Genomic DNA, 21,516 nt, shown 5'->3' with positions numbered 1-21,516 from the left:
TTTTTTTTCTCTGGAGATCCACTATGTCCAGGGAATAGAGTCAAGCCTTGATCAGAGACTGCACAAAAAGCATCTCAAGTGAACAGTGGGCCTCAGAGACTACACTTCTTTTTAGAAGGGATAGAGAGTAGCACTTACCCTGCTGACTTCTTTAGGAGTTGATTCATCTAAGAGGAAACAAAACAAACAGTTAGGCACTCAGGGAAGTTTCTAGACCGAATGAAGAACAAGATACTGCAATTCAAACAACTTTTGCATCTTGTACAAAACTTTTCTAACATGGTTCAATTAGGTAATTAAAATACCCAGAGACTGGTGTACATTTACAATCTTTTAAACTTCTAAACCCCCGAAGTAATTAAAAGTAGGATAAATTATTCAAGAACTCTGTCCTGACTTAACAAGAATACAAAATTCCCTACATTTCCTAAGTCAGTTTACAGGCCAGCTAAACCAATAAGTCCTATATTATTCTCCTACATTTATACTCCAATTCAGTAAGGCAATTGTTAGTATTGCAGTCTGAGAAATAAATACCAAATATATGCCACCAATATCCTACATATTTGTCCAAGTTAGTGAGTAGACTTAGACTTTCTGTTCTGAAGATCAAAGGTGCTATTCCTGTTGAGTACTTTGGATGTGGGAAAAAAGCCTTGCAACCATAATAGAAGAATATCATTGATATGATCTGGCATAACACATAGCTTGGAAACACATAGCTTCCAAGGTTTTATATTTTTATATATATACACACACACTATAATGTTTTGTCCTTTCAAATGCAAGCAGACTGTCATGCTTTTTTTTTTTTTTTGTAATTTAAATATGCAAAAATAAGCACAGGTGCAATATCAGAGCACTAGCTTAAAACACTGAGTAGTATTTCTGAAAATAAACGGAAAGCAGTTATACAGCAAGAACACATCTGCCACGGAACAGTTTCCAACTTCCAGTTCAACCACACCAAAAGCAGCTTAAACATACTCTTACAAATCTCTGCTTGGCTAGCTGTTCCTGAAAACATAAATGGGACAATTTGTAACCTTTCATTTGATACTAGGAATCAAATTACTGTGCTTTGGAAATTAATTTTAAGTCACCAAATAGATTTAATCTCACAGAGATAGATCATATGTTTATATTTGTAGCCCTTAATTTACACATATTTTGATACATCTCTACTGAGTGGATTTTCAGCTATCTCTGTCAGATACAGACATAGTGTCACCTAAGCTGCTTAACAGCAGATACACTACAATTTCTCCAAAATCATCCCCAGGTGAAGGAAGGATCTTAAGGTGCCTGTTGAGAAGGGCACATTTACAAGTATTTCAATGTTATCACTAGCAAAGGCTCTTCCTACCTTGCCATTTAAGATGAACTTTTAAAGAATAAAGATAGAAAAAAACATTTTCTAGAAAACAGATTCAAGACCCAGTTTCCAAAGAACTCTCTATAATCCTACAGATTTCTCCTCAAAATTGACGGATACCAAGTAAAATAGTATATTTTACAACTATGAGTGAATATTAGCTTTCTCTTATCCCCAATCAAATGATATACCAGTACTTTACACATGCAGAACACGGACATAAACTTAATTGAGCTACTTAAGGTAGTTCCGTTGTTTGCAATGCAATGTATAACACATACTCTGCCATGTTCAGTGATGTTATCTTCCCTGACGAGACAAATCTACCTCCCAGTTACAAGAACAGCGAAAGCCAGACTTGAAATCCACCTCCCCTGCTACCTGACTCCCGACAGTGTGCAACAGAAGAGGTGAATGACAGAAACCTGAGTAATGACATAATGACACTTTCCCTGAAGTATACTCTCAGTTTTCAGTAGCCAATGGAGGTAACATTTCTTAAATCAGTGGTGATATATTTCTGTTTAAAAGACTAGGATGGCGTTTTCTTCTTCACACTGTCAGGGGGTGGGGGTGAGTGTCAAATGTTGTTTGTTTTTTAAACCCGAGCCACCATCCTTCAGCCTTCACAACATTCTGAGTTCTATGGTTTAAATACATATTATAAGAAAAACTGTGTCTCCTTTATTTTGAATCTGCACATTATGGATTTCATCTGATGCCCTCTGTTCACCTTATCTATGGAGCCTGTAATTCTAAAAATCTCTCAAACAAGCCCTTCTCTGCTTCGCACCCCATCAAAACCTTTCCTGGCTTGAGAGGTCTGGTCTGGTTTGCTGCTGGTGCCAAGCAAGCCAGTCGGCACTGCTGGTCGTTCTCACTGCTCCTACCTCCTCTATCCCACTGCATCCTTCAGGGATGGGAAGTCCAGAACTACAGGCAATACCGCAGCTCAGGAAAACACAATGGGGACTTACAGAATGACACAGGGATGATTTAGGGGTCTGCTCCGTATTTGAAAGGAATAATTCTTAACATTTTACTTGTTTTTTGATGGTTACTAAACATTGGGCTAACATTTTCAAGTATTTGTATTTTTTAATACTAATATCTCTCTCCAGAGTGCTATCAACTAATTAAGAGCCCACTACTGTATATGTAAAATCAGAAACTTCTTCCTCTAGGCAAACCAATCAGCTTTTATCAGTATTAACTTTGTCAGCTGTTTTATCTCTCAGTTACTCAGTACTTTTAGCACCCTGAATAACTTCATACCCTAAAAAATACCCAACTCATTTTCAAATCAACCCTGCATCCTCTTACCCAGAACATCTGTGTATATTCTGAAAAGCATGGCTAAATCATACCAGTGATCTCCCTCTGCTGGAACCAAATGAATTTACTGTAATATTTCTAGTATAAATGACTACCATCACAGTCCTATGGCTTTCACACCATTGCGAGACATAACTGCCACTGCAGTTTCCAATGACAGAGAATAGATTAAATGTACCAAATCTAAAGCTTAGTACATAGTATAAAAGTCTACATAATCACTATTTGAGCCACCATAAAAAAAAGTTTCAGTGCTCCAATATAAGAACAAGCAATTAATGCCTTCCTATTCTTTGGGATGCTTGACAATGCAATTTCAGTCTGAGCAAGATGTTATAAATGCCACCAACCCAATATTAAACTTCCCACACATACATAACACTGTGCTTTAATTTCTATAACATGAGACACAGAGGTGTCACTCCTGCCTTGCAATTCATCATTAATTCCTTTATTTATAACTCTTTTATTAAGAAGTTGTATAAAAGTAACATAAGAAGACCCTGTCCATTCAGGTCTGGGTCCATTTTGCTAGGTGCACGACGTCAAATGGACAGATGGTCATTACATTCAAAAACTTTTTATTTCTTTCTGTGAGGAAATTAAAAGAAATATGCTAACAGATCAGGGTGGAAAAAAATAGCCCTATGGTATTCAATAAAGATAAGTTTTGTTGAAAAAGTTTGTACAGACAATACTTTTTTAGAATAAAAAATATATAAAATATGCCATTTTTTCAGAAGAAAGATAAACAGAGTGTTTGGGAAGTTTGGTATTACAACTCCACAGATAAGGTTTGCAATTCAGGGACTATGAACTGGTGAGAAAAATGGGAGATGTTTTTAGGGGAAGGAGGAAAGCAAAAGATGAGGACGAGAAGGGAAAAAATAGCATCAAATACTCTGTTAATGCATCTAGATGCAAGTTAAATTACTACACAATGATCTAGAAAATAATTTTCCATATTAAAAGAAACCAAAGGCCTAACCAGATGCCTTTTTCTTTTCCCAAGAGTAAAGGAAGAAATGTGACCCCGTGAACCTGGAGCGAATCAAATTGCTTTTCTGGTCATGCAGTTTTTAAGGGCCAAGTACACGCCCAGTGATAGGATGCACATACACCTCAGTGCTGGCACCACTTTGCTGTGGTTTTATCCATAGCAGAGAGAACGATACTCCCCTTATGACTTAGTTTCAGTGAGCTAAATACAGGGCAAATCATTGGAATAGCACAATGATTCCCACAAATTATTTTAATGGCAAAAATACAAGATTAGTTAATATATGAAAGTAACAGGGGGCTGATGAAAAATACCCTCAATTTGCACACTCCCGTTTATTTAAAAGCCATGAATTCTCTGTGTTTAGAAGGTACAAACACACCAATCTCTTGTATGTAAATCAAGTTCCATCCCTTTAAAATATGAAGCTTTTAAAGGAACAGGTTATTTATTAAAATAACCTAATATTAAAAATTAAAAGGAATTTATTAAAATAAATTCAGACACATTAAGTACATCAATAAATAGCAGCTCTCTATAGAGCTAAATCTCAAAGAAAAATTCTATGCTTGAATATAAAGGTCCCCATTTATTATGGCATACTGCATGGGAAAACAGCCAGATAGGGGAAAGTGTCTTATTAGTGTCTGCACTGAGGGAAATAAACACCCTGGGAGAAAGCATGTGTTTGTGAAAGAGATCATATGAATGCTCCAGCCACTAGAAACTTTTCAGTTGGAGTTCACTTTTTCTTTAGACATCAAATACTGTGATATATGAGTAAGTGTCACCCTCTCAATCCTATTTGCTGGTACTATTGCCGGTCACAGAATTTAGGAGGATCATGTTAATTTTTTGTGGTACCTGACATAATTATTAACACAGAGCAGTACAAGAAACACGTATGATGTAGTTCTGACACTCTGAATATGCCAATATCACCCTTAAGAGTTTCAAAAACAGAGTGATGAACTCTTGAAAAGAAATCACTATACATGCATACGTTAACTTGGCTGTACTGCTCAATCAAGGCTGTTGCAAGCTGTATTTTTAACACCCTCATTCTCAACGTGGTGTGATGCACAGTGAGGTAGGTAGTCAGCAGCAATACAGTGGGAGCATCTCAGAAGATCACGACCTGAGCAAGAGGTAATTTTGTCCTCCAGAAGCACTAGGCACGCATCAGTAATCTAGCAGAACACCCTGGTTTAGCTGATGCTGTGAACTCCATTATGTTCATGTCTTGTTAATTTGATCATAAACATGCACTGATACCACAACTGGAAAAACAGGAAACTCTGGGGAACAGAACTACATTTCAAGGGCTTCCCCACCTCCGTAACGTGAGTTTGCAGACCAAATCCCTTGCACCAGCCATAACGTTCCTCTACCCCACAGTGAGCTGGTTCAGCCCACTACGTGTGCAGGAAATGGTTCACTTTCTAGACTTTCAAAACCAGGTAACTCTCCTAGACCACAAGAATAAAGTTACACTCAGTTTTATATTGACAACTTTGCAAACTTTACTATTTAAAAAGCTCTCTTCTAAGGTTGGAACCTTCAGGAGGAGAGGCATGGAAGAATGAGAAGAGTTCTGTGACAAGATTTGGGTTTTAAGAACAAAGTTAGTTTAACAGATTTTAGTACCCCAGCTTTACTACCTGTACAATTCTAATTAACAACTGCCTAGCACACTACAGATATGCATAATAATTGGTATGGTAATTAAAGACAACATCCATCTGGGAAAGCTTCCATACTAAACCAAGACAAGCAAGATAGGAAAAGGCAGAAAGCAACACAGGGAACAGACAGGAAAAAAAAAAACTCCACAGAAGGTTTGGTGTTTGGCACAGTATAAATGAGGCTAGGTTTGGTATTTGGCACAATATACACGAGGCCAGCTTTAGTTTGGTTTGGGATTCTCTTTTTTGGGGGGTGTACGAAGGGGTGTTAAATTGTGTAACAGTTCATTTAATAGGAAAAATTCAGATTTTATTTTGCACATTTAAAAAATTTAATTTCATACTTGTATTTCTACGCATGCTTAAAAAAAATAAAAAACAAAACAACAAAAGAAAACCAAAGGTGAATGATCTTCTGACAACTGCAAGATGCTAAGCCAGAGTAGTCACAAAGACAACTTTAATGCAAAGCAAGCCTTCAACATCTCAGTTATCATATTCTGATGCGTTTACAAAGGAAACAATTCTAATGGCTAGTTAGTTTTATCACAGGAACTCTTTTACTCTTTTGGGAAACAGTATCACGCTTTCTCCTTAGACTTATGTTGTTCTTTGTTCTGTGTAGTTAAATACTACTGCTGGTCCACCGTTATTGATGACAGCAAACAAATGCTTACGATTAATTCTGTTTATGAGATCCCAGATAGCTGTACAGTCATGTTTTCCCAAGGAATGTTTTCCCACACAGCAGATGTCAGATTGACCTAATAATTTTCCTTTACAAAATTTGCTTTAGGCTCCTTTTCCTTCAGCTAATAAGACACAAGTTGTTTGGAATGCAATTAGACCAGCATAAATATCTTTGCCGCCTTTTTTTCCCTTCAAGAAGTGTCATACACCCACACATCAATAGAAATTCCACATCAGTACGTGTAGATTGGTTAAAGACTGATCTCACCACCATGAAATAAAAGTTTACCACGTTTAATTTATTTCTGTGGTAGAATGGCATCAATCAGATGAGTTGGTCAGTTTATTTAAACTGCAATTTGCATCCTTGTTTGAGACACACTACATCCTTATTTTAGACACCTTGCATCTGGCAGCTTATGCCTCCATTGAATTTGTAAGGTCTTTCAAGGACACCTTAGGTGAGGGTGAGTTTCCTCAAGTGGCAACTGTCACATATATGTAGCAGAAATGCTAAAGCCATCATTCAAAAATGTTCTTGATTCTTAATGCACAGTCTCACTGAGAGCACCTGAACAGGTCTCCTGACTTTCAACTGTCTGGATTTATTTTGCAATTCAGAAGCACTTGTAATGTTACTTCATAGAAAACTAACTTAGACAGTTTGTTTAGACATAGACATTGAAAGGGAATATTCATTAGTATTGATCGCTGGTGGCACACTAGGTTTCTTTCCTTGAAGCAGGACAAAACATGAATTCTAGCTTTTTTACATCAACAGTAAGACCCACATTTTTAAAAGTTCCTGAAAAACGATGCTCAGTTCTTCCTCTGCTTAAACAAAGTAACACGGATCAGGAAATAAATAAGTCCTGAACCAAGACTTCATTGCATATGGTAAGCAGAGAAACATATTGTCTACCAGGTGTCCTAAAATGTTTATACACTCCTTTGCATATAAGCAAACAGGGCACTACACAAAACAGGAGCCAGGAGCCAGTGCATTTGACTTTATTAGAGACACTTAAATGTTTGGAAGCTCACTGTTTTCTATGGTCTTAGCCCTCACAAAACTGACGAAACATTTGAAGCAATTTTGCAGAACAACCTATTTGGGCCAGAAAATTTCCAAAAGGGACGCTCTGAGAGTATTACCAGCCCTTGTGAGAACAGAAGGTCATACAGAAGAGACAGCTTTTGCTCCTGTTTCTGAAATTGCTTAGCAGTGCAAAGCATACTGACAGTAGCTCCGCACTTTTCATATCAATGGACAAAAAATTCTCAACTGTATACTTGATGTGACAATTTAGGCTAATCTAAGCAGGGTATTTCCACAAAATTATTATCATGAAAATTGCTTTATAATTAACATAGACTTACCTTTCCAATTCTGTTTAAATACCTGGATGATGGATGTGCCTCTGAACTTGTGGAATGATATCTTCCCCACATTAGCTAAAAGTTTCATAAAATCCTGTAAAAGTCTCTCAAGTTGAATATACCTCAGCAAAAATCATGCTGGAACCTGGTCTCTGACCACCAGGAAGAAACTTAATAGTTTCCAACAGTGAATGTACTTCACAAAGAAAGCCTACAATTGTGTTTTATGGTAATTAGCCTATGACTTCATATCCCATTCAACATGACTGTTGAATGAAGAGAGTGTTAAATTGGTTAGCTCATCTATCCTACAAGTCAACAAGTTGCAATCATCCTTGTTTATTACTGGAATACAGCCATTAGACAATGGGCTGAAGAGCATGTATAACAACTTATAATTTTATTCCTACTTACCAGTTTACAGTTTACGCTGTTTTGCCTGTATCTACCATCTTTCTTGCCTGACACTCAATTCTGTTTGGCATTCACTGCACTAGCAGTGCAGTAGGCAGCTTTCTTTAAAATTAATTACAGGGCTTGCAAACATGTTTGGTGAAGGAAGTCTCTCATCCAGTAGTAATACAATTTCAGTATCACTCCTCTTAAATCAAACTTGATTTTCTCCTGATTTTGGGTTCCAGATTCCTGCTGGTTGCTGAGTATAAGGTATCCTTAAAGTTTACTGCAACTGATGTATTTCAGAAACAGCATTAACACTACTAAGCTGTTCTCTCAATACTGAATAGAGCTGTTTCTTCACTTTTGAATGTGTTTCAAATATACTGCACAAAGGTTGAAGTTTTATTGTGTTCAGCAGGTGTTTTCAATGAGAAGGAAAATATTACATGGTTATTGGCTCAAATACTACTCAGACATATACCTTAAGCAATTCCATTTAAATCAAAAGAACTGCTACAGCATGCATTGGAAAACAGAAATGCTTTCATGTGTTAAGTATCATGGCATCCTGTTACATATAGTGATCCAGGGCTGAAGGAGATCATTAAAAGAGAATGCTACTTGAAGCAGGTCCTACAAAGCTCCAACAACCTGAGAAAACTATATTGGATCTTGTTCATTGCACAACATTTGAATATTTTAAAAACATATATTATTATGCATACTTTTTGGACCCTGCTGGGCCTCTTGGGTTTGGCGTGTTCATTCCTAGCCTATGAATACCCCTTCCTGACTGATAAACTGTCTGGAGGATTTTAAGGAAAGGCACTTCCTCCTCCTTCCCCAACATCTGTATACAGCCCATCCTCCACTCTCAGCCCTGGGAGGCAAGGGATGGGACCACAGACTGCAAACAGCTCAGTGCCATGATGTTCCCATCCCTGGCACAGAGTGAAGCTTCAAAGGTTTGTTGACCCAAACAGGCCAAGAATTTTCAGATTTCTCAGCTTCTGGAGCAGGAAATACTGTATATGGCACAGTGAAAGCAATAATCTTACACTTGTTGGGAAAAATGTAATCTTACACTTACCTTGGGGAAAGAGAACGTCAGATACCAACATTTTTACTACACTTTTTCCTTTAATTCTTTGCATTTTGTTCTCATCCCTACCTTTTTATTTACTGTATTTTCACCTCTTTCTGTTTAGAAATATACAGGATGTTTTTAGGGAAAACATGTCCATGTAATAAAATTGTAAATGATTATACTCTTATGAAGTTTAAAATTGTCAGACTCCAGTGTTTATCTGCCTTAGAGAATCTAAAGTAGAACAAGAAGCTTTGCAGCCTGCCTTATTTTCTTTTTTCTGTGCCTCTGACTACATTGAAAACAAATGTCGTGTTACTGAACTTTGCAGTAAAATTCTCAACATCTGCAGAAAAATCAAGACTGAGCAGTTTTCTTCTCTTTAGACCATCTGACAAAAGAAACAAAAGAAAATGCCCCAGAGGAGAACTTTGCTCACGTCAACAGGAGTAAGGGATCATTAGAGCTTGAGACGATAGGTTACCACCTGGGAGGGTGTAGTGATCCGGTGTGAAACATATTTATGTCAGGGGAATCATTTCAATCCCTCTGAAGAAACTTTAACTACAACATACGTACATTTGTTTTAGAGATGTATTTTATTTATTTTGCCCTGGAGATTGAAATCTTAGAAACTGAGAAAAAGTTCAAATTAATCTGGATAATACTGAAGAAGAAAAAGTGACAGACTAAAATTTACTAATTAAGCCTTTTTGCTTTTAGGATATTTCAGCTGATTCGTTTGTAGTCATAATCAAGCTCTCAGTGACTGGGTGTTGAGTGTTACAGAATAATGATGTGCAGATCATTGAGGGCTTTGGAGTCTTTGAAAAATGACACTATAAGATGTAGATAAACAGACTGAAACCAAAAGAAGACTGAACTATGTACTACTTATCAGTACCACCACGAGTGAAACATTTTGCTTGCAAGGAGGAGACTGTTAGGAAAAAAATAATTATAACTTCAGTGAGTGTAAAAGAACAGAATATGTAACTACAAAATTATAGACAGCTCTCTATGAAAGATAATGACAGTAGCATGTGAATTCCTAAACTAGACACTTTTACCATAAAAAGATTTATAATGACAGATAATTATAATCCACAGGAATTATACAAGAAAAAAATTAAAAAAAAAACCCAGAAAATTTATCTTTTTGGCTGCCGTACAACAACAAAGAAAAAAAAATCCAAGACATGCTATGGAGTTCAGTATTCTTATACCAGCATTTCAACAAATGCTAAATTTTAACTCTCCCTAGTAGCCAGTACAGTATTAAAGATACTAGGCCAGACTTGGAATAGTTTTCAGACAGCATGGACTAGGATTTCCAAAAATCTCGAAGGAAGTCAGACACTCAACTCCTTGAAAAGAAAGTAAGTTAAATACCCCAACTATGAGTAGGCATGATGATTTACCAACTAGCAATATCTCACACCTCAAGTGAGAACGATAACTCACTAAGCTGTGGGGACTCAGCCACTTGTGACCCTATAGCATCATCTTAAGGCTCTGCACTACGCAATGAATCTCTGATTTAATGAGTGAAATAATTGATGAATTTTAGAATATTGTCCAGTGAGCCTACTAGAAAGCAATATAAAAAATGTGACACATACCAGTTGTTCCTGGCTGAAAATAAGAATGTTCCAAATGAAACTCTGTTTATATACCTCTGATTGGTCTTGTGTAAAGCTTGAGGACACACTGTGACAGCCAACATCAGACACTTCCGCAACAGAACACATTGTAAAGTCATGGCATCTAATAGTCCACATACATCAGGAGTTACGGTCATTAAATACCTTGGCACATCAGCATCCAGATTACGCAGTCCTTTTACCCACAGTGTCTCTCTGAGGGACTCCACAAAAACTGACAGGCAGAACCCAGTCCTCAGTGGACTGATGATTTTCTCATTTCTGAATATAGCTACCAGCAGATCCTCACGCTCCACTGCAAATCTACTTATCAACTTTAAGTACAGAAACTTTAACACAGGCTGTACAATCAGGCACAGGTGGTTGCCCCATCATAAGGATCTAGTTGACTGAAACATTCAACCATAAGCAAGGTAGGTAAATCACAGTTCCTCTGCAGTTAGGAACATGAAAAACACTTGGTGACAGAAAGCATCCCATTTTTGGAGGTTGCAAGGCAAACATGCCTCAGACTCACCCATAGAACAGATTACACTGGCAGTTTCAGAAGGAATTCTCTGCTCACAGCCCACCTGACAGATAGATACCAAGGGACAAGGGAAAAAAAATTGAGGAAACATCCAAAAGAAGACTGGAAATACAGTTGTACAAGCTTAGAGTGAATGAAGAACTGGATGTGTTCGTGCAAGACAAAATTACTTTCATGTGCTTTTTTATTCAACTAGCAAAATCCAATGCAGATGGTAAATTAATTGAAATACTAATAAGACCTCAGGAAATATATAAAGAAATCAGCTGGGAAGCTAATAAACTATATCTAACACAGCAGTAAGAAAGAGTGGAAGTACCACTTCTGTCAGTGGAATAAAGGGAACCAGAGCCAACCGTACCTCTTCGACGTGGCTGAAGTTGCCACCTGCTGGGATAAGGAGCTGTGTCTATCTCCCAAATTGTCAATCTAAGAGAACTACTAATGATCACACACTGAGAGCAGGCAACCAAGCGAGAAATCCCTTCCTGCAAGTATGAAAAGGGTAATTCATAATCTAAGTCCCTTCTCCCCATGCCTTCAAAATAGTTTTGAAACAGTCATGATTGAGGAGTCTCATATTTTGTCAGTTACAGCATCACTCTTCCCAACTTCCTTCATCAGGCCTGCCATATAGCCCTGTCAAAACCAACACGAGTATCTTACACAAGTGCGTGCCACACAACTACCTGGAAGAGGAATTTGGAAAAACAACCCCATGACGCAACTGCTCCTTAGACACTTGCTTTATATTCTGCACCTACCTAGTTAAGGAACGCCAGAGCTGCATTAGTTACTCCGTTTGTGTCTCATATCCATGTAGGCATACATATAAGGCCATCTGATTTTCACAAGCCATAAATGGCCAGCAGCGGAGCTGCTAGCAACTTGACCATTTCTAAACATCAGGCCACTTGTTTTGACACTTAATTGCAGGAGTGAGATTAAGTTACAAAACAGTACACCAAAGAGAACAGCCTAGTAAGTACATAATAAGATGGTGGTTCAAAAGACAAACATTAACATAATTAAATAAAGAAAGAGTGAAAGTGGAAATAAGAGCCAAAGAAAAGAGCTTCAAAACAGTTTCAAAAGGAGGAGGTGCATGAAGAGGGGGACAGAGATGCCAGAATGAGTAAGGAGCTTGGACAAAGATGTCAGATACTACTAACTGTGATGTACTTTACTGACCTCGCTAGAATTACTTTACTTTCTGCCATGGTAGAAAACAAGTTCCACCAAAAAGAAAAAATAATACTGTTTATTACTGATTAAAAAAAAAAACCAAACTGCATCTAAAGAAAATAATTCATGTAATTCACAAAGTAAGATCTGTGCAAAAAGGTATCCTTTTGTTTGCAATATTGTTTACTGCCACTGTTAAAGAAAAAACTGGAAACTTAAATCTTAAGCTTTAAAAACACAGCTGTCAAGAAAAAGGCAGTTGCCCCAATGTGCTTCACCATTTTCCATCAAGTGAACAGATGGCATTATTAAAATTCTAGTAGAATGAAGTATTTATAAGTTCATTAGACAACACTAACTATACAAAAAAACAGTAAAATTGCAAATAAATCTGCAGGATTTAAAATAGCAAAAAAAGTACAAATAATGGTTATAAACCCACATTTATGAGTTAGTATATAAAAACAATAATGCCAAGTGAAACAAAAGCACAGCAGAAATGCATGAAAAACTCTATAAAACAGTAATTAATTTTCCAGGGTTACTTCCAAGTTACTCCATGCGTTCTGAGCCTAAATTCTATACAATGGGTTTCAAGTTAGTCTATAAGACAGCTGAGAGGGAAAAAGCCTGTTGGTTTTACTACATTTACTTTTCTTTAAACACATATGTAAAATTCATACCATGATATACAGTAAGTAACAATGAAATTAGTCTAGAAATAATCCCCACAGAAATTTCAGTCTTACCCTCTGAGGTGATGTTCCCAGAAAATAAACAAAAGGTCAGCCAAATGCATCCTGCACACATGTCAGTGCTTTTAAATGCTGTGCCAGACTAGTTTATTTGATGCCTTAGATGCTTTATCTGCTGTTCTCTTCACCACCTTGATTTATTGGCCTACACAGAATTCACTTAGGAATCATATGATTTGTAATTGCTTGTCTTACTCTCTATTGTCTTTCTTCCAGCCACAGCAATGTCTCAACTTGCTAAAGTAGTGTCTGTTAGTATTCTAATTTACTTGAAAAAGATGCAAATTCCTGTCACCTTCAAAATGTGACAAAATGGATTCACTATAAAAAGACACAGCTAACACACTGAAAATTCAGCTCTCACTCCAAACTAATATATCTCTGTTCCCATATGTGCTGATTTATTCAGATGTACACCACTTCTCTTTGCAATTTTTATTAGCACAACCTGTGTTAAGGTTTAACTCCTTTAAGCACCCTGTCCACTCCAAACATGTTTTATCCAGTCTAACACATCCTCACTTTGATACCTACATGGAAAATTATTCTAAGAGGGATATATATTATTTTAAAATGTGTATTTTTTTTCTAGATTATAAAGAATTGCGTGCCCCTTCTTTTTCCTTTTGAGGGACCTACTACCCAAACCTTATCCAATGTTTTGCCAATGTGCACCTATTACTTAATCAACTACAATTGATGCAATCCCAGATTAGAATATTTGAAACTGCTTCTTCCTGAAGAGCCGAACCTATCTAGAAAGGTGCAAGGTGCAGGTCCACACCAGCAGAAACCAATTTCAGCCTGAGCTGCCACCTCTGCACTCTCCCCACTGCCTTGGGGCAGTTTTCAGCTGTAGCAACTCATTGAACTGAAGATGTAATCTACAATTACATAAGCACAAGGACCAATGCAAGGGAAAGGCTGGATATACACCCAGGGATGGAAGCTGAGGGCAGGAAGTGCAGGCTTAGATTGACCAGAGTTATTTCTTGGGAACCAAGATGTTCTGGCTTAGTGAATACTGCTTAAGCAGACAGGACTCACTGGCATCTCAGTTTCTTAATGACTGGGCTATTCTAGACTAGTTGGTGCCTACTAAAAGATCCTGAGACTCTGAAGACTCTTAAGGAGGCACTGAAAGTTGCCTTTGCTAAGATGATTGTTAATTTTTTTTTTAAGGATAACAAGTTCCTTCATATGTAATAATTTCATATTTCATTGTCCTGGTTTCAGCTGGGATAGAGTTAAATTTCTTCGTAGTAGCTAGTATGGGGCTATGTTTTGGATTTTTGCTGGAAACAGTGGTGATAATGTGGAGATGTTTTAGTTGTTGCTAAGTAGCGCTTACGCTGGTCAAGGACTTTTTCAGCTCCCTGTGCTCTGCCGCGTGCAAAAGAAACTGGGAGGGGACACGGCTGGGACAGCTGACCCCAACTGACCAATGGGATATTCCACACCGTATGACATCATGCTCCGCGTATAAAACTGGAGGAAGGAGGGACGTTTGGAGTGATGGCGTTTGTCTTCCCAAGTAACCGTTACACGTGATGGAGCCCTGCTTCCCTGGAGACGGCTGAACACCTGCCTGCCCATGGGAAGGAGTGAATGAATTCCTTGTTTTGCTTTGCTTCCATGCACAGCTTTTGCTTTACCTGTTAAACTGTCTTTATTTCAACCCATGAGTTGCCTCACTTTTACTCTTCCGATTCTCTCCCCCATCCCACTGGGGGGAGGGTGCGAGCAGCTGCATGGTGCTTGGTTGGGGCTACACCACAACATTCATAAAGATGCAATTTTGGCTACCTTCAGGCAGGAGATAAAGACAGACACATCCTCTTTAGTGATATGTAGCAGTTGCAGATTTAATGGGTTCTTCCATTTAAAGGATATGGTGATCTAAAGCACCATTCATTTCTTTTTATTAGTTTCCTCTAGCACATTACTGGAAAGAATAAGAAGTTTTAATATGCTTTCAATATATGTACAGTACACAGAGAAAGGCTTACATAAGAATTCACACTATTATCCTCAAATCTTGAAACAGTGTTTTAACATTCAAGACAAACACAGCTAAGTCATACCACTGAGCAGCTTCTGTTGGCCCATCCTACATTTAAATGCTCCAGGTCTGACTCCTGAGATTATAAGATTTTAGGAACAGTCAAAGAAGGGAGGGGATTAAAATAATAATAATAAAAAAATCATTAACTTCCTGTTTTGAATTATTTAGTCAAATCTCAAGAAGAAAACAAGCATGGAGAGAAACTCAGTTTGACAGCACAATGGCAGATTCCCTAACTTGTTCTAAAAGATGCCTGTGATTCCGATTACTGATTTATGCTGTATTATTACCTTTACTGCTTTCTTTTTCCATTACAATTCCAGATATAGTGAAGGAATGTGAAACTACTCCCTAATTTACTTCTATTTGCTTGACTACCATAGTATGGCAATGAAATTGAATAAGGTATGCCTACAATGTCAGTGACAGGGTAAAAATGCGTCTATTTCCAAGAAAAATCCTAGCTAGAGACTACAATTTTTACAAAGACACTTTAAGAATTAAATGAGTCTATGATGTTTCATCTTTGGCTTGGTAGAAATATGACCTAGAGAAAATTTATTCCTGTGAATATCTAATACAAAAGATTACTGTAAAATAAAGCCTATGGCTAAATACTGTAAAGGGGTGGATGCACCCTACTGTGCAGCAGAGAGTAGAAAGTAATAGCTGGCTTTCCAGTGGAAAGGCTTGGCGATCAGCCATGTGGTGCAGACTGGGTTCTGTCCCCAAAGACCCATTCATGTTGGCAACATACTGGGAGGTTGTTTAGAATCTAAAGATTAAGAATAATCTTTCAATTTAATCTATTACCTGGTCAATGCTAGTCACAACCACACTGTACATAATTTGATCCAAAGAAACACAGCACAACAAATACACAAAAAGAATAATTTTAGTGACCGAATCATGTGTTCTTCTAGTAAACGTTTTGTAATTATCAAAACAAGCAAAAAATCCTGATTAAATGCTTCAGTTCTGTTTTAAAATATTATCAATCACTAGACTTATTTCTTGTTCCATGTATCATTTAGAGATGGTGTCCTTTAATTTGACATATAAAAGGATTTCCCATAACCTTAAAACAAGTATGTAACTGCAGGCATTCTTTTAGAGACTCTGGCTGTCTGTTTTAAGTTTCAGCTGATTACTAATATAAATAATACTTATTACTTGAATTACAACTTGTTATATGCTGACAATTATGTTTTCTTTAAGCCCAAAGAAACCCAGGCTCTGTAGCATCCTACCCAATCATTCTACTAATCATTGGAAATGAAAATCAGCAAGAAAATTAAAAAGAACAATAAATATTCCATATAAATAAATTCCATATTTATTGTAATGTATAAGGTGTTAATTAGTTGAAAAGGATGAGCCACTCAGCAATACATTATACAAGCCACTCCTCCTTTTTCTAGCCCAACTGTATCTACTCCCCCTGGTTTTGTCCACTTCTTATCTGTCCTATGCTACCCCAAAGGGCTCCATTTTCAGTATGTAAGGGAATCCTTAAAGAAACCACTAGATAAAAATGTTTCATATTCCTATCTATAGTGGGAATGTAGCCAAGGATGTTTACAAAAAGCATGAGTGGGATAAGCAGGTAAGCTGTTTTCTAAGCTTCCCTACTGACAGAGCAGCTAAGTTTGTCGTGTATTATGCCACAATGTCTTTGAAATACTAATCTTCAGCACAGTAATTTTTCTAGTAAATGCTAAACCTCGTAGTGGAAAATTTGTAAGATTCTGAATTTGTGCAAGGACTCAGTAAAGTGAGGGTTTATAAACAAGCTAGGAGGATTCTTCAGATAACAAGTTCAGTATGAAAGGCAGGAGTAAATGTTTAGGTACTGATAATTTCTGTAACACAACTATTTTTCAGATACAATATCTTTTTGGCCAAAGTCACAGAGACTTCGTCTTTAGGTTGTTTTGCTCCTAACACACATAAGACCTTTGTATAATCAACTCAAAGAAAAGCATCGTGTTCAGCACGTATTCTCCAGTAGCATTTCAGCTGGCCATAAGGAATTTCAGATATCTTTTTTCTGAAAAAAATACATTCTGCTTTTGCATAAACCCAGACTTTTCTAGTAGAATTAATGAAACGAACTGCATCTATGTAATTTTTTTCTTGTCTATTTGGATGCCAGTATTTGGAACCCAAGATATACTTTGTGCAACTACTAAAATGAAAAATTGTGAAGATTAAAGATGTAAAATGAAAAACATTAATTAAATATGATCTCTCTTGCAACTCATCAGAGGTATTTTGAAAGCAGAGGTCAGACTGAGATGATAACAGGATTACTAAAGGTCAGAACAGAAATTCAATACAGTTCTTCAGATTCCTAATCTGTTTCCTCGAGGAAACACAAGAGTTACCAAACCAGTTTTCACTGATTCCTCCTCCAGGTTTGGAAGCTGGAGACATTAAAAAAAAATAATTCAAAAACCAAAGTGGTATCTGATGCAAAAATCCCCCAAAAAAGGCCCTGCTATGAATGAAGAAACGCCCGCCCTTCTTTTACTTAATTCTCCTTATGGAAACGTGTGTCCTTGTCACTTACCACAGCAACGGTTTTCCTTAACCTTTTGAGAAATACAGATGAAGCCTCTAGGATATGAAAATAGAGATGACAGGAGCCCTTATTAAAGCGTTTTTTTCTAAGAGGTAAAAGTAGAGTCAGAACTCGCCAAGGCTGTATTAAATGAAGCTTGCTATCAGTCAGAAAGGCCCTGACTGCCTGGCTCTGAGACAAATCTCATCTAACTGCTGTATAAAAAAAAGCTTCAGACAAGTGTCTCCATTTCTGCACTCTTTAAGAAAATCCATCTTCAGAAAGAGCACTGAAAGAAAGACAACCGTGTCTGAGGGATTTGGACATATCAAGAGAGGAAGAACCTTGAAACCAAGGGAAATCATTCCATCACTGTGACATATAAAAAGAAATGGAAGATCTTGAAATGAAAACCTACTAAAAATTGTATACCTCCCAATAATCTTAGAACTACACAAATACATTAATCTACGTATTAAGAAAAAAAAAAAAAAAAAAAAAAGACAAGCCTAGGGAGGTAGAGGAAATTAAGGACCACCAGGCTTTACTGTGCCCATTTATCAAAAGGCAAATAAGGTACAAATACAAACAAGCTGATGCTGACCTAAGCAGGTGTCATGGTTTTAGCTGGGATACCTGAAGAGAAGGTCTACATAGAGGCAATCACTGAGAAAAAGCCAATCATTTCTTAATAGTCTGTAGAAGAGAGAGCTCTTCAAAAACCCAACTACGAAATTCTGGAGTTGAGAGAACTTCCATAGAAACTTTTGTATTATTTCAAACAAGCCATTCTGCATATTTTAAGATGCCTCACAAAAGTACAGAAAAACAAGTAGAATAACTCAAGTACTCAAGATTTTATGCACTTTCATTAAGAATGAAGAAAAGTTAAATATCTTCTCTCCCTTTAACTACAGATTTACAAGAAGAAAGAAGCAAAAAGAAAAAAGTTGAACTTCTAACCTGACATTTACTCCTGAGGATTCTGTGCATATAGCTTTGCTTCTTTCTGTGTTCCTATTCACGGAAAATTGGCTCTGCTAGAAATCAGAAACCTCTCCAGTGAATGTTTCAGCTGACCCCAGAAGGACTTCTAGATTCTATCAGCACTTCTATGTTCCTAGAAGTGCTCCAGAAGCACCTCCAGATAATTAGCTGAATGACAGCTCCATAAACTAACAAATGACACATTCAGAATGGTGCCAAGTCATCCACATCTGTGAACAGGAATGTCATTGCTACTGTCACACTGCAAAGAAAATATTCAAATAACCTACACCATCTAGAAAAAAAGCATAGCTTTGGTAAGTTTCTTCCAAGTCTGTTTAAAAGCATCTTATTTATGTCCCTATCTCAAAGAGCCAATCTTGGCAACACTTAAATAAATCTCTCTGTGAGGAAATATACAGTTGTATTATGTATTCTATAAATTGAGTTTATCCATTCTCAAATCGTAACGACTTATTTGTGAAATACAAAACTGCCATTGGGGAACAGTGGTCCATTCATTAGTATTCAGGTCTGAAAATGGTCAGTAGAAGACGCTGGACTGGACCATGTCAGACAACAGTATTTCTGAGATTTCCTATGTTTTTGTGACTCTCCAATACTGCTCTGTGCCATCTACTGCAAATGGAAACACCAAACATTTTGAAGAGTCTAAATTGTTTTCAGACCCGCTCAAAGCATGTTGATTCATAATTTGATAATTGTTATTAATCAGTGCAACCAAGAGTTTTTGATGGAAAAAGCCAGAACTTGAGAAAAGACTTGTAATACCCTTTTCCTATATTATGTGCTGCCATTTTCACAGTACTTATTGTATGAAGTTGGCTGCTACAATAGGTACCCCAAACATTCAAATATAGCAGAGGTTTACTGTCACTGATGGCTACTCATAAGCAAAGATTTTTGAGAAACACAAGCATGTTGGCAGAGGGGAGGATAACCATTATTGTCTTATAAAAATGTTTTTGGCCAGAGAATAGTTGGAAAAGGCAATCTGGTAATAGTACATACCTGTAAAAACACACTAGCATTTACGGAACTAAAATTTTGCTTAAGAAAAGTAACAGGCAATAGGAAAAATTCAGATTATTCCTAAAGCACATTTACATGATATACCATGAAATATATACATGATGGTAAGCCAGCAGCTGTCACAATGGCACACCTTCTAGGTTATATAATGCAAAAAAGAGTGCATTCTGGTAATTTTAAAAGTCAAATGAAGTAACCTCCTCCTGTCCTAAAGAGGCATTCACTGTGTCGGTCATGACAACTCTCATTCAAATAGATGGGTCACTCACTGTATTGTTACTAGCTTTAAAAGTTGTTTTGATAAACCTCCACAGGTGTTCTACAGTAAATCTAAAATCACTACCCAGCCAGTACGCAGGAATAAACATCTCTCTATTGCTACACAAATATCTGATGCACTGCATGAAGATATTTCTGAGTGTTCACAATGAACCCACTTGAACGGAATCAGTACAATTTAACAAGTCTGGTGTCAGTTCCCCACCCCAATCACCAAAACCTAATGCCACTGTTACACCCATTACCATAAATCCTTCAAAAACTCACACACATTCCTCCTCCCACACCAATTATTGAATTGTGTCTTATTAATTTCCTAACCCTTGTTCCTCATCAACAAAATCATCTCTTTCCCCTTCACTCGCCATACATATTTAATGACAAATATAATGAAACTGTAGCACTTCGGGGTGGGGACCAAGCACCCTGTAAAGGAGCTCCCTTCTGTTAGCTGAACAAACAAACAAACAAGGACACAAAACATTCTAGCTTTGCATTAAAAGAAAAAGTAAATTATTCTATTGCTCAGTGTTACACAGCAATTTCAACTGGATTAGATAAGCCTTTTCTTTTTCTGCAAGCCAAAGAAGATTCACAGTCATCACTTACAGGTATCTCTGCGTAACACAGGTTGGAAGAAGGAATGAAATGATTTAGCTCAGTACTGCAGCTAGGCAACATGAGTCTGGCTAAGGTGCTGTCTCCACAGGGTTTGAAAGATGCTTTAGTGTTAAAACTGAAAAGACCTCTTGCATCTTATCTAAAAAGACCCATAAACAATGAATTATAATATAAAAACTCAATTTCTTTTTCAGCATATTCAAATGTGTTATTAAGACAACTTGACTCACAATTCTAACAATGGATGGTATATAAATCCCAGAGAGGCAGCAGTAGTGTAATCATAGAGAAGAATGCCCCTACTCTGCTAAACTAAAAGTCCATCTACTCAAGTTCATTGTCTAGGACAATGGCTAGTAACAGCTCATTATGGAAAAAGTATGAAGAAACTGCATTATATGAAAAGAAGAGAGAGCACATGCTATAGATGCACAGAGTATACTTACTCCGGTATGTCCTCAGAGCAATCAGATGCTTATGAATTTTCTCAGCTGGAGACTGCATCAGGATCATAGTATGTAACAGCTCTTGATGAAGTATTTCTTCCTTGGAATGTGTCTAATCACTTTTTGAACCCATTTACATTTTTAACATCTAAAATATCTTATGCTAATGAGTTCGCAATTTAGGCATGGATTGTGTGAAAAGGGACGTCCTGTTGTTTCAAATCTGTAGCCAATTCATTTTGCAGGGTGCCCTTCAGTTCTCCTGTCATGAAAAAGGTAAATCTATCAACTGTCTTCATCGTGACAGTCATAATTATGAAATTTCTGCTACAGTTCAGGTATTCTGCAGAATGAAGAATCCCTCTCTGTTTGACAGTGTAAAGTTAACAAGCAAGACAGGCTTTATAAAGAGGTAATA

The 21,516-nt window shown here is 37.1% G+C and overlaps 1 protein-coding gene across 2 annotated transcripts in view; it reads right to left on the bottom strand.

Moving 5' to 3' along the window:
- Nucleotides 1-21,516, bottom strand: part of PDE10A (phosphodiesterase 10A) — a 199,098-nt gene that overhangs the window by 78,467 nt on the left and 99,115 nt on the right. For both annotated transcript variants that reach the window (XM_064446931.1, XM_064446930.1), the window contains one exon: nt 139-167. In XM_064446931.1, coding sequence (XP_064303001.1) covers nt 139-167 — 29 coding nt within the window. The remainder of the gene's footprint in view (nt 1-138; nt 168-21,516) is intronic.

The sequence above is a fragment of the Phalacrocorax carbo genome, chromosome 3 (genome assembly GCF_963921805.1).
Source record: "Phalacrocorax carbo chromosome 3, bPhaCar2.1, whole genome shotgun sequence".
Lineage (NCBI taxonomy): Eukaryota > Metazoa > Chordata > Aves > Suliformes > Phalacrocoracidae > Phalacrocorax > Phalacrocorax carbo.
This window is presented reverse-complemented; position numbering and strand designations above follow the sequence as displayed.